Source organism: Heptranchias perlo, unplaced genomic scaffold (assembly GCF_035084215.1).
Source record: "Heptranchias perlo isolate sHepPer1 unplaced genomic scaffold, sHepPer1.hap1 HAP1_SCAFFOLD_501, whole genome shotgun sequence".
NCBI classification, from domain to species: Eukaryota; Metazoa; Chordata; class Chondrichthyes; order Hexanchiformes; family Hexanchidae; genus Heptranchias; species Heptranchias perlo.
In genome coordinates, this window is record NW_027139518.1 from 137501 (window position 1) to 151556 (window position 14056).

Genomic DNA, 14056 nt, shown 5'->3' on the forward strand with positions numbered 1-14056 from the left:
TCATCCTTACCTACAAACCCACCATCCTTGTTTGACCTCCCCACAATAAATGGGAGGATACTGAGAGGTGTAGAGGAAGTGAGGGACCTTGGAGTGCATGTCCACAGATCCCTGAAGGTAGCAGGACAGGTAGATAAGGTGGTTAAAAAGGCATATGGGATACTTTCCTTTATTAGCCGAGGCATAGGATATAAGAGCAGGGAGGTTATGCTGCAACTGTATAAAATACTGGTTAGGCCACAGCTTGAGTACTGTGTACAGTTCTGGTCACCACATTACAGGAAAGATGTAATTGCACTAGAGAGGGTACAGAGGAGATTTACGAGGATGTTGCCAGGACTGGAGAATTTTAGCTATGATGACAGATTGGATAGGCTTGGAACAGAGGAGGCTGAGGGGAGATTTAATTGTGGTGTATAAAATTATATGGGGCCGAGATAGAGTGGATAGGACGGACCTATTTCCCTTAGCAGAGGGGTCAGTGACCAGGGGGCATCGATTTAAAGTGATTGGTGGAAGGATTAGAGGGGAGCTGAGGAGAATGTTTTCACCCAGAGGGAGGTGGGGGTCTGGAACTCACTGCCTGAAAGGGTGGGAGAGGCAGAAACCCTCAACTCATTTAAAAAGAACTTGGATGTGCACCTGAAGAGCCAAAACCTACAGGGCTACGGACCGAGTGCGGGAAAGTGGGATTAGGCTGGATAGCTCTTTATCGAACGGCATGGACACGATGGGCTGAATGGCCGCCTCCTGTGCCGTAAATTTCTATGATTCTATGTTTGATTTCCTCCCCTAGTGTCCTCATTGGTTCAGGAGGGGCTGATCTATTCTCGACTCCTAAGCTGGAGTAGTTTAATTTTGCCGACTTCGTCACGGAGACTGAATGAGGCCTGGTTGTGTGGAGTGATTCCCAGCGCTGTGCGAGGATGAGCTGGACACTGGTGGGGGGGGGTGGGTTTCTGTGATGGGGGTGGTGGGTTTCTGTGATGGGGGTGGTGGGTTTCTGTGATGGGGGGGGTGGGTTTCTGTGATGGGGGGGGTGGGTTTCTGTGATGGGGGTGGTGGGTTTCTGTGATGGGGGTGGTGGGTTTCTGTGATGGGGGGGTGGGTTTCTGTGATGGGGGGGTGGGTTTCTGTGATGGGGAGGGTGGGTTTCTGTGATGGGGGTGGTGGGTTTCTGTGATGGGGGTGGTGGGTTTCTGTGATGGGGGGGGTGGGTTTCTGTGATGGGGGGTGGTGGGTTTCTGTGATGGGGGAGGGTGGGTTTCTGTGATGGGGGTGGTGGGTTTCTGTGATGGGGAGGGTGGGTTTCTGTGATGGGGGGGTGGGTTTCTGTGATGGGGGTGGTGGGTTTCTGTGATGGGGGAGGGTGGGTTTCTGTGATGGGGGTGGTGGGTTTCTGTGATGGGGGTGGTGGGTTTCTGTGATGGGGAGGGTGGGTTTCTGTGATGGGGGGGTGGGTTTCTGTGATGGGGAGGGTGGGTTTCTGTGATGGGGGTGGTGGGTTTCTGTGATGGGGAGGGTGGGTTTCTGTGATGGGGGGGTGGGTTTCTGTGATGGGGAGGGTGGGTTTCTGTGATGGGGGGGTGGGTTTCTGTGATGGGGGGGTGGGTTTCTGTGATGGGGAGGGTGGGTTTCTGTGATGGGGAGGGTGGGTTTCTGTGATGGGGGAGGGTGGGTTTCTGTGATGGGGGTGGTGGGTTTCTGTGATGGGGGGGGTGGGTTTCTGTGATGGGGGGGGTGGGTTTCTGTGATGGGGAGGGTGGGTTTCTGTGATGGGGGAGGGTGGGTTTCTGTGATGGGGGTGGTGGGTTTCTGTGATGGGGAGGGTGGGTTTCTGTGATGGGGGAGGGTGGGTTTCTGTGATGGGGGGGTGGGTTTCTGTGATGGGGGGGTGGGTTTCTGTGATGGGGGTGGTGGGTTTCTGTGATGGGGGTGGTGGGTTTCTGTGATGGGGAGGGTGGGTTTCTGTGATGGGGGTGGTGGGTTTCTGTGATGGGGAGGGGGGGTTTCTGTGATGGGGGGGTGGGTTTCTGTGATGGGGGTGGTGGGTTTCTGTGATGGGGGTGGTGGGTTTCTGTGATGGGGAGGGTGGGTTTCTGTGATGGGGGGGTGGGTTTCTGTGATGGGGAGGGTGGGTTTCTGTGATGGGGGGGTGGGTTTCTGTGATGGGGGGGGTGGGTTTCTGTGATGGGGGAGGGTGGGTTTCTGTGATGGGGAGGGTGGGTTTCTGTGGATGGGGGGTGGTGGGTTTCTGTGATGGGGGAGGTGGGTGGGTTCTGGGTGATGGGGGGGGTGGGTTTCTGTGATGGGGGTGGTGGGTTTCTGTGATGGGGGGGTGGGTTTCTGTGATGGGGAGGGTGGGTTTCTGTGATGGGGGGGTGGGTTTCTGTGATGGGGGTGGTGGGTTTCTGTGATGGGGGAGGGTGGGTTTCTGTGATGGGGGTGGTGGGTTTCTGTGATGGGGGTGGTGGGTTTCTGTGATGGGGGTGGTGGGTTTCTGTGATGGGGGTGGTGGGTTTCTGTGATGGGGGTGGTGGGTTTCTGTGATGGGGGTGGTGGGTTTCTGTGATGGGGAGGGTGGGTTTCTGTGATGGGGGTGGTGGGTTTCTGTGATGGGGGTGGTGGGTTTCTGTGATGGGGGGTGGTGGGTTTCTGTGATGGGGAGGGTGGGTTTCTGTGATGGGGGTGGTGGGTTTCTGTGATGGGGGAGGGTGGGTTTCTGTGATGGGGGGGTGGGTTTCTGTGATGGGGGTGGTGGGTTTGTATGGAGTGGGATTAAGCTGGATGGCTCTTTTTTAGCCAGCACAGATACGATGGGCCGAATGGCCTCCTTCTGCACCTTAACTTTCTCTGAATTACAGGACGGGGTCAGAGCCTGTGACCTGTGTCATGTCTGATGTTGATAAATTCAGGCTGTTGATTGCTGTTATTTTGGAGATATTCCATTGCTTGTTCCAGTTGATTTAAACTGTAGTCTGTCGATATTTTGTAACTGCTCTCTGATTTATCTCTCCTTCTCCCCTCTTCATTTGCAGCGTGACTTTGACCTGCCGTTAGATTTGACCTGGACCCTGCATTTTTCAATTTGCAGAGTGAAGTTGTCACTCTGACCCGGCCAACACCACAGCTCAAATCCCAGACCCAGATTTGGAAATTCGGCCTCTCCTCTCAAAATAAATTCCCTGCCTTCCTTCCATCGGTCGACTGAGTACCTGTGATGCTGCACACACACCAATCACTTTATGTGGGAGCACTCGGATAAACCGTCCTCCACGTGCCTCACCTCCACTGGCACTGACATCCAACTCACACACTGACAATGATTCACTGGACACTCCTGGCCCCTCCGCTGGACACAACTGGATCGAGGCAAACAACGAGGTTTTTGATAAAAATCCACGGTCACTTCTTGTCTTTGTGCAGCAGAGGGGAGGGGAGGAGGAGAGAGGAGGAGGAGGAGAGAGGGGAGGAGGAGAGGGGAGGAGGAGAGGAGGAGGAGGAGAGGGGAGGAGGAGAGGAGGAGGAGGAGAGGGGAGGAGGAGAGGGGAGGAGGAGAGGGGAGGAGGAGAGGAGAGGAGGAGAGGGGAGGATGAGAGAGGAGGAGGAGAGGGGATGAGGAGAGGAGGAGGAGAGGAGAGGAGGAGGAGAGGAGGAGGAGAGGGTAGGAGGAGAGAGGGGAGGAGGAGAGGGGAAGGAGAGTGGAGGAGGAGAGGAGAGGGGAGGAGGAGAGAGAGGAGGAGAGGGGAGGAGGAGAGGAGGAGGAGAGGAGGAGGAGGAGAGGGGAGGAGGAGAGAGGGGAGGAGGGAGAGGGGGAGGAGAGGAGGAGGGAGAGGGGGAGGAGGAGAGGAGGAGAGAGGAGGAGGAGAGGGGAGGAGGAGAGAGGAGGAGGAGAGGGGAGGAGGAGAGAGGAGGAGGAGAGGGGAGGAGGAGAGAGGAGGAGGAGAGGGGGAGGAGAGTGGAGGAGGAGAGAGGAGGAGGAGAGAGGGGAGGAGGAGAGGGGAGGAGGAGAGGGGAGGAGGAGAGAGGGGAGGAGGAGAGGGGAGGAGGAGAGAGGAGGAGGAGAGGGGATGAGGAGAGGAGGAGGAGAGGAGGAGGAGAGGGGAGGAGGAGAGGAGGAGGAGAGGGGAGGAGGAGAGGGGAGGAGAGGGGAGGAGGAGAGGGGAGGAGGAGAGGGGAGGAGGAGAGGAGGAGGAGAGGGGAGGAGGAGAGAGGGGAGGAGGAGAGAGGGGAGGAGGAGAGGAGGAGAGGGGAGGAGAGTGGAGGAGGAGAGGGGAAGGAGAGTGGAGGAGGAGAGAGGAGGAGGAGAGAGGGGAGGAGGAGAGGAGGAGAGAGGGGAGGAGGAGAGAGGGGGAGGAGGAGAGGGGGAGGAGAGTGGAGGAGGAGAGGGGGAGGAGAGTGGAGGAGGAGAGAGGAGGAGGAGAGGGGAGGAGGAGAGGAGGAGAGGGGAGGAGGAGGAGAGAGGAGGAGGAGCGTGGAGGAGGAGAGGGGAGGAGGAGAGGGGGAGGAGAGGAGGAGGAGAGGGGAGGAGGAGAGTGGAGGAGGAGGAGGAGGAGAGGGGAGGAGGAGAGGGGAAGGAGAGTGGAGGAGGAGAGGGCGGAGGAGGAGAGGGGGAGGGGAGTGGAGGAGGAGAGTGGAGGAGGAGAGTGGAGGAGAGTGGGAGGAGGAGAGTGGAGGAGGAGAGTGGAGGAGAGTGGGAGGAGGAGAGAGGGGAGGAGAGTGGAGGAGAGTGGAGGAGGGGAGGAGAGTGGAGGAGGAGAGAGGGGAGGAGGTGAGGGGGGAGGAGGAGAGAGAGGAGGAGAGTGGAGGAGGAGAGAGGGGAGGAGAGTGGAGGAGGAGAGAGGGGAGGAGGTGAGGGGGGAGGAGGAGAGAGAGGAGGAGAGTGGAGGAGGAGAGAGGGGAGGAGGTGAGGGGGGAGGAGGAGAGAGGGGAGGAGAGTGGAGGAGGAGAGAGGGGAGGAGAGTGGAGGAGGAGAGAGGGGAGGAGGAGAGAGAGGAGGAGAGTGGAGGAGGAGAGAGGGGAGGAGGAGAGAGGGGAGGAGAGTGGAGGAGGAGAGAGGGGAGGAGGAGAGAGAGGAGGAGAGTGGAGGAGGAGAGAGGGGAGGAGGAGAGAGAGGAGGAGAGTGGAGGAGGAGAGAGGGGAGGAGAGTGGAGGAGGAGAGAGGGGAGGAGAGTGGAGGAGGAGAGAGGGGAGGAGGTGAGGGGGGAGGAGGAGAGAGGGGAGGAGAGTGGAGGAGGAGAGAGGGGAGGAGAGTGGAGGAGGAGAGAGGGGAGGAGGAGAGAGAGGAGGAGAGTGGAGGAGGAGAGAGGGGAGGAGGAGAGAGGGGAGGAGAGTGGAGGAGGAGAGAGGGGAGGAGGAGAGAGGGGAGGAGGTGAGGGGGGAGGAGGAGAGAGGGGAGGAGAGTGGAGGAGGAGAGAGGGGAGGAGAGTGGAGGAGGAGAGAGGGGGAGGAGAGTGGAGGAGGAGAGGGGGAGGAGAGTGGAGGAGGAGAGTGAGGGAGGAGGGGAGGAGGAGAGAGGGGAGGGAGGAGGTGGAGGAGGAGAGAGGGGAGGAGGTGAGGGGGGAGGAGGAGAGAGGGGGAGGAGAGTGGAGGAGGAGAGAGGGGAGGAGGTGAGGGGGGGAGGAGGAGAGAGGGGTGGAGAGTGGAGGAGGAGAAGAGGGGAGGAGAGTGGAGGAGGAGAGAGGGGAGGAGGTGAGGGGGGAGGAGAGAGGGGAGGAGAGTGGAGGAGGAGAGAGGGGAGGAGAGTGGAGGAGGAGAGAGGGGAGGAGGTGAGGGGGGAGGAGGAGAGAGGGGAGGAGGTGAGGGGGGAGGAGGAGAGAGGGGAGGAGAGTGGAGGAGGAGAGAGGGGAGGCGGAGGGGAGGGAGTGGAGGAGAGAGGGGAGGAGAGTGGAGGAGGAGAGAGGGGAGGAGAGTGGAGGAGGAGGAGAGGGGAGGAGGTGAGGGGGGAGCTGAGAGGGTCCATGAGTGACAGCTCCTGTGGGGAAGCTGACTCTCACGACTCAGCACAATGGGCCCACCGTCCTCCTGCGATTGCCAGAAGATCGAGGAGCGAGCCAGCTCCACATTTCCTGATCGCGCTCAGGGTAAAGTGTTCGTGGGCAGCAGTTTGCACAGTGACCCTGTGAGTCCTCGGTGAGTACGGCCCTCTGCACTTTACCTCTCCGTTGCAGAAAGTGGATTGAGTTTTTCTGAGACTCCCGTTGGGTTAATTTGGTTCTTTCCAATCACTAAGCAGGGCTTACATGTGAATGTTGATGGAACAGATGTTAAATCATTTGTGTAAATGGAATCATTGGCTGGGCCTGGTGAGGCTCAGTCTCAATCCAGCAGCTGATCTGAGCTGGACAAAGACACCAACACACCAGGAAAGATAAATAATGTTCTGATGCTGAAGTCCTGATCATTTATATTCAGAAGAGCAGGTGGTCCAATAACCACTGGGGGAAGCAAGAGTTTAGATCCCCCCAGTCCCAGAAACATCCATTAATCATTCCTCTGGCTGTGGCCTTTAAGTCACTTCCTACCCACGCTGTCACATTCCCTTTAATACCCAGTGCCTTCATTTTATTAACAAGCCTCCCATGTGGCACCTTATCAAATACCTTTTGGAAATGCATGCAGACAATATTCACTACATGTTCTTTCTCAATGGATTCCATTATTTGTCAATCCCACGATTTGTGAAACCTTTTACTTTTGTTTCAAGATTGTGCTCCCTATCCCCTAGTCCAAATCTTCTATAGACACACATATACATACATATACACGTATACATACATATACACGTATACATACACACGTATACACATATACATACAGACACACGTATACACATACACATACAGACACACGTATACACATACACACACATATACATGTATACACATACACATATACACATATACACATACATATACACGTATACACATACACATACACATATACACATACACATACATACACACGTATACACATACACATAGATACACGTATACACATACATACACACGTATACACATACACATACATACACATGTATACACATACGTATACACGTATACACACGCATACGTATGCAAGTATGCACACGCATACGTATGCACATATACACACGCATACGTATACACATACATGTATACACATACACATATACACATACACATACATATACACATATACACATATACATACATATACACGTATACACATACACATACATACACATGTATACACACACACATGTATGCACGTATACACACACATGCATATGCACGTATACACACGCATACATATGCACGTATACACATACACATACACCTATACACATACATATACACCTATACACATACACATACATATACATATACACACACATACACACATACACACATATACATATACACACATATACACATACACACATATATATACACATACACACATACACATATACATACACATATACACACACATACACACACACATACGTATACACACATACATATGCATGTACACAAACATACATATATACACACACATACATATACACACATACATATACATATATATATATATATATATACACACACGAATATATACACACACGCGTATATATACACACATGCATATATACACACGTATACATACACACACATACGTATACACACATGCATATATACATACACATATATACACGTATACATACATACACACATACATATACATATATATATATATATATATACACACACGCATATATACACACACACACACGCGTATATATACACACATGCATATATACACACGTATACATACACACGCGTATATATATACACACATGCATATATACACACATACATACACACATATACACACACATACATACACATATATACATACACATATATACACACATATACACACACATACATACACACATATACACACATACATACACATATATACACACATACATACACATATATACACACATACATACACATATATACACACATACATATACATATATACACATACATACACATATATACACATACATACGCACATATACACGTATACATGCACGCATATTCATATATATATGCATATACATATATACATACATGCATATATACACATATACATAAATACACATACATATGCATATATACACATATACACACATACATATGCATATATACACACATACATAAATACACACACACATATGCATATATACACATATACATAAATACACACACATACGCATATATACACATATACATAAATACACACACATACATATGTATATACACACATACATAAATACACACGTGCATAAATACACACATACATATATATACACACATACATATATATACACACGCATAGATATACACACGTGCATATACACACACACAAACATGTACATATAGACACAGACATATATATATATACACAAAAATACATATGTACACAAAAATACATATACACACATACGTATATACATACATATACATATATATATACATACACATATACATACATACACACACATACACATACACACGCATACATATACATATATACACACATACATATACACACGCATACATATACATATACACACACATACATATACACATGCATACATATACATATATACACCAAACATATATACACATATACACGCATACATATATACACATACACACACATACATACACACATATACATACACACACATATACATATACGCACACACATACATATATAAACGCACACACATACATATTTACACACACATATACACATACACATACGTATACATATATGCACACATACACACATACATACACATATATACACACATACATATATGCACACATACACATACATATATGCACACATACACATACATATACGCACACATACATATACATATATGCACACATACATATACATATATATATATATACATACATATACACACATACATATACACACATACACATACATACACAGAAAACACACACATACATACACATACACACATACACATATACATACACATATACACACATAAACATACATACATATACGTATACACACATACATACACACACACATACATATATAAACATGCACATATGCATATATACATACACACATACATAAAATTACAAAGAGATATTGATAGATTAGGTGAATGGGCAAAACTGTGGCAAATGGAATTCAATGTAGACAAATGTGAGGTCATCCACTTTGGATCAAAAAAGGATGGAACAGGGTACTTTCTAAATGGTAAAAAGTTAAAAACAGTGGATGTCCAAAGGGACTTAGGGGTTCAGGTACATAGATCATTGAAGTGTCATGAACAGGTGCAGAAAATAATCAATAAGGCTAATGGAATGTTGGCCTTTATATCCAGAGGACGAGAGTACAAGGGGGCAGAAGTTATGCTGCAGCTATACAAAACCCTGGTTAGACCGCACCTGGAGTACTGTGAGCAGTTCTGGGCACCGCACCTTCGGAAGGACATATTGGCCTTGGAGGGAGTGCAGCGTAGGTTTACTAGAATGATACCAGGACTTCAAGGGTGAAGTTACGAGGAGAGATTACACAAATTGGGGTTGTATTCTCTGGAGTTTCGAAGGTTAAGGGGTGATCTGATCGAAGTTTATAAGATATTAAGGGGAACAGATAGGGTGGATAGAGAGAAACTATTTCTACTGGTTGGGGATTTTAGGAGCAGGGGGCATAGTCTAAAAATTAGAGCCAGACCTTTCAGGAGCGAGATTAGAAAACATTTCTACACACAAAGGGTGGTAGAAGTTTGGAACTCTCTTCCGCAAACGGCAATTGATACTAGCTCAATTGCTAAATTTAAATGTGAGATAGCTTTTTGGCAACCAAAGGTATTAAGGGATATGGGCCAAAGGCAGGTATATGGAGTTAGATCACAGATCAGCCATGATCTTATCAAATGGCGGAGCAGGCACGAGGGGCTGAATGGCCTACTCCTGTTCCCATGTTCCTATATACACATATATACACACATATTCTGTTATATACATATACACACACATATATAAACATACATACACACATTATATATAAACACATATGCATATATACACATTTTATAAAAATATATACATATTTACAATCACATATATACACATACATACACACACACACATATAAAGGCTGACAAATCCCCAGGGCCTGATAATCTACATCCCAGAGTACTAAAGGAAGTGGCCCTGGAAATAGTGGATGCATTGGTGATCACCGTCCAAAATTCTATAGACTCTGGAACAGTTCCTACAGATTGGAGGGTGGCAAATGTAACCCCACTATTTAAAAAAGGAGGGAGAGAAAAAACAGGGAGTGACAGACCAGTTAGCCTAACATCAGTAGTGGGGAAAATGCTAGAGTCTATTATATAAGATGTGATAACAGCACACTTGGATTTCCAGAAGGCTTTTGACAAGGTGCCACATCAAAGGTTACTACATAAAATAAGAGCCCATGGTGCAGGGGGTAACATATTAGCATTGATAAAGGATTGGTTAGCCAACAGGAAACAGAGAGTAGGCATAAATGGGTCATTTTTAGGTTGACAAGATGTAACGAGTGGAGAGCCACAGGGATCAGTGCTTGGGCCTCAACTATTTACAATCTATATCAATGACTTGGATGAAGGGACCGAATGTATGGTTGCTAAATTTGCTGATGACACAAAGGTAGGAAAGTAAGTTGTGAAGAGGACATAAGGAGTCTGCAAAGGGATATAGATAGGTTAAGTGAGTGGGCAAAAATTTGGCAGATGGAGTATAATGTGGGAAAATGTGAACTTGTCCACTTTGGCAGGAGGAATAGAAAAGCTGTATATTATATAAATGGAGAGAGATTGCAGAGCTCTGAGGTACAGAGGGATCTGGGTGTCCGAGTACATGAATCACAAAAAGTTAGTATGCAGGTACAGCAAGTGATTAGGAAGGCAAATGGAATGTTGTCATTTATTGCAAGGGGAATGGAATATAAAAGTAGAGATGTTTTGCTCCAGTTGTACAGGGCATTGGTGAGACCACATCTGGAAAACTGCAGTTTTGGTCTCCTTATTTAAGAAAGGACGTAATTGCTTTGGAGACTGTTCAGAGAAGGTTCACTCGACTGATTCCTGGGATGAGGGGGTTATCTTATGAGGAAAGGTTGGACAAGTTGGGCCTGTTTTTACTGGAGTTTAGAAGAATGAGAGGTGATGTTACTGAAACATATAAGATCCTGAGGGGACGAGAAGGGGTAGATGCTGAGAGGATGTTTCCCCTTGTGGGAGAGACTAGAACTAGGGGCCACAGTTTAGAAATAAGGGATCTCCCATTTAAGACAGAGATGAGGAGAATTCTTTTCTCTGAGGGTCGTGAGTCTGTGGAACTCCCTTCCCCAGAGAGCGGTGGAGGCAGGGTCATTGAATATTTTTAGGGCTGAGTTAGATAGATTCCTGATTAACAAGGGAGTCAAAGGTTATAGTAGGTAGACGGGAAAGTAGGGTTGAGGTCACAATCAGATCAGCCCTGATCTTATGAAATGGCAGAGCAGGCTCGAGGGGCCGAATGGCCTACTCCTGCTCTTAAATCGTATGTTCATAATCCATGCACGGTTCATTCAGTAATGTCAACAAACACAGAGACGGATCATTTGGGACACCCTGAGGTGGTGAAAGGTGCCTTTATAAATGCAAGTCTTTCTTTCCTTTGACCAACTCGGTGATTGTAAAATCAGACGCTCCTGTTGACACGGGGGAATGTCCTGTTTCATTGGAAGAAGCTGTCAACATGTCTGACTAAAGAAAATGCAGCTTTGTATTGTGAGCAGGGACTTACCCGTGACCAAGCTGGAAATGATGAGAGGCATAACCAACATTTGTAACATGCGCATCAGGAGTTCTCCCGGGAAGGAGAAGTATTTGACCTGACGGAAGGTCATCTGGTATTTCCTGAGGCAGAAACCGAGCACAATACCTGGGGAGAAAGAACAAGAGTCAGACTGAGGAGGGGAGGATTGTCCGATAGGGTGGAGGAATCCGAGAGAGAAACCGGTCCGGGATCAGAGAGTGAAACCGGTCCGGGATCAGAGAGTGAAACCGGTCCGGGATCAGAGAGAGAGAAACCGGTCCGGGATCAGAGAGAGAAACCGGTCCGGGATCAGAGAGAGAAACCGGTCCGGGATCAGAGAGAGAGAAACCGGTCCGGGATCAGAGAGAGAGAAACCGGTCCGGGATCAGAGAGAGAAACCGGTCCGGGATCAGAGAGAGAGAAACCGGTCCGGGATCAGAGAGAGAGAAACCGGTCCGGGATCAGAGAGAGAAACCGGTCCGGGATCAGAGAGAGAGAAACCGGTCCGGGATCAGAGAGAGAGAAACCGGTCCGGGATCAGAGAGAGAGAAACCGGTCCGGGATCAGAGAGAGAGAAACCGGTCCGGGATCAGAGAGAGAGAGAAACCGGTCCGGGATCAGAGAGAGAGAGAAACCGGACCGGGATCAGAGAGAGAAACCGGTCCGGGATCAGAGAGAGAGAAACCGGTCCGGGATCAGAGAGAGAGAAACCGGTCCGGGATCAGAGAGAGAGAAACCGGTCCGGGATCAGAGAGAGAGAAACCGGTCCGGGATCAGAGAGAGAGAAACCGGTCCGGGATCAGAGAGAGAAACCGGTCCGGGATCAGAGAGAGAGAAACCGGTCCGGGATCAGAGAGAGAGAAACCGGTCCGGGATCAGAGAGAGAGAGAAACCGGTCCGGGATCAGAGAGAGAAACCGGTCCGGGATCAGAGAGAGAGAAACCGGTCCGGGATCAGAGAGAGAAACCGGTCCGGGATCAGAGAGAGAAACCGGTCCGGGATCAGAGAGAGAGAAACCGGTCCGGGATCAGAGAGAGAGAGAAACCGGTCCGGGATCAGAGAGAGAGAAACCGGTCCGGGATCAGAGAGAGAGAGAAACCGGTCCGGGATCAGAGAGAGAGAAACCGGTCCGGGATCACAGAGAGAAACCGGTCCGGGATCAGAGAGAGAGAAACCGGTCCGGGATCAGAGAGAGAGAAACCGGTCCGGGATCAGAGAGAGAAACCGGTCCGGGATCAGAGAGAGAGAAACCGGTCCGGGATCAGAGAGAGAGAAACCGGTCCGGGATCAGAGAGAGAAACCGGTCCGGGATCAGAGAGAGAAACCGGTCCGGGATCAGAGAGAGAGAGAAACCGGTCCGGGATCAGAGAGAGAGAGAAACCGGTCCGGGATCAGAGAGAGAAACCGGTCCGGGATCAGAGAGAGAAACCGGTCCGGGATCAGAGAGAGAAACCGGTCCGGGATCAGAGAGAGAGAAACCGGTCCGGGATCAGAGAGAGAAACCGGTCCGGGATCAGAGAGAGAGAAACCGGTCCGGGATCAGAGAGAGAAACCGGTCCGGGATCAGAGAGAGAAACCGGTCCGGGATCAGAGAGAGAGAAACCGGTCCGGGATCAGAGAGAGAGAAACCGGTCCGGGATCAGAGAGAGAGAAACCGGTCCGGGATCAGAGAGAGAGAAACCGGTCCGGGATCAGAGAGAGAAACCGGTCCGGGATCAGAGAGAGAGAAACCGGTCCGGGATCAGAGAGAGAGAAACCGGTCCGGGATCAGAGAGAGAGAAACCGGTCCGGGATCAGAGAGAGAGACCGGTCCGGGATCAGAGAGAGAAACCGGTCCGGGATCAGAGAGAGAGAGAAACCGGTCCGGGATCAGAGAGAGAAACCGGACCGGGATCAGAGAGAGAGAAACCGATCCGGGATCAGAGAGAGAAACCGGTCCGGGATCAGAGAGAGAGAAACCGGTCCGGGATCAGAGAGAGAAACCGGTCCGGGATCAGAGAGAGAGAAACCGGTCCGGGATCAGAGAGAGAAACCGGACCGGGATCAGAGAGAGAGAAACCGGTCCGGGATCAGAGAGAGAGAAACCGGTCCGGGATCAGAGAGAGAAACCGGTCCGGGATCAGAGAGAGAAACCGGTCCGGGATCAGAGAGAGAGA

The 14056-nt window shown here is 49.9% G+C and overlaps 1 protein-coding gene across 1 annotated transcript in view; it reads right to left on the bottom strand.

Moving 5' to 3' along the window:
* The window catches only part of LOC137314402 (excitatory amino acid transporter 1-like), an 83969-nt gene extending 71693 nt beyond the window's left edge, over positions 1 to 12276 (bottom strand). Inside the window, exon 1 of the mRNA XM_067979771.1 lies at positions 11889 to 12276. Coding sequence (XP_067835872.1) covers positions 11889 to 11991 — 103 coding nt within the window. The 5' untranslated portion in view covers positions 11992 to 12276. The remainder of the gene's footprint in view (positions 1 to 11888) is intronic.
* Positions 12277 to 14056: the final 1780 nt, after the last annotated feature.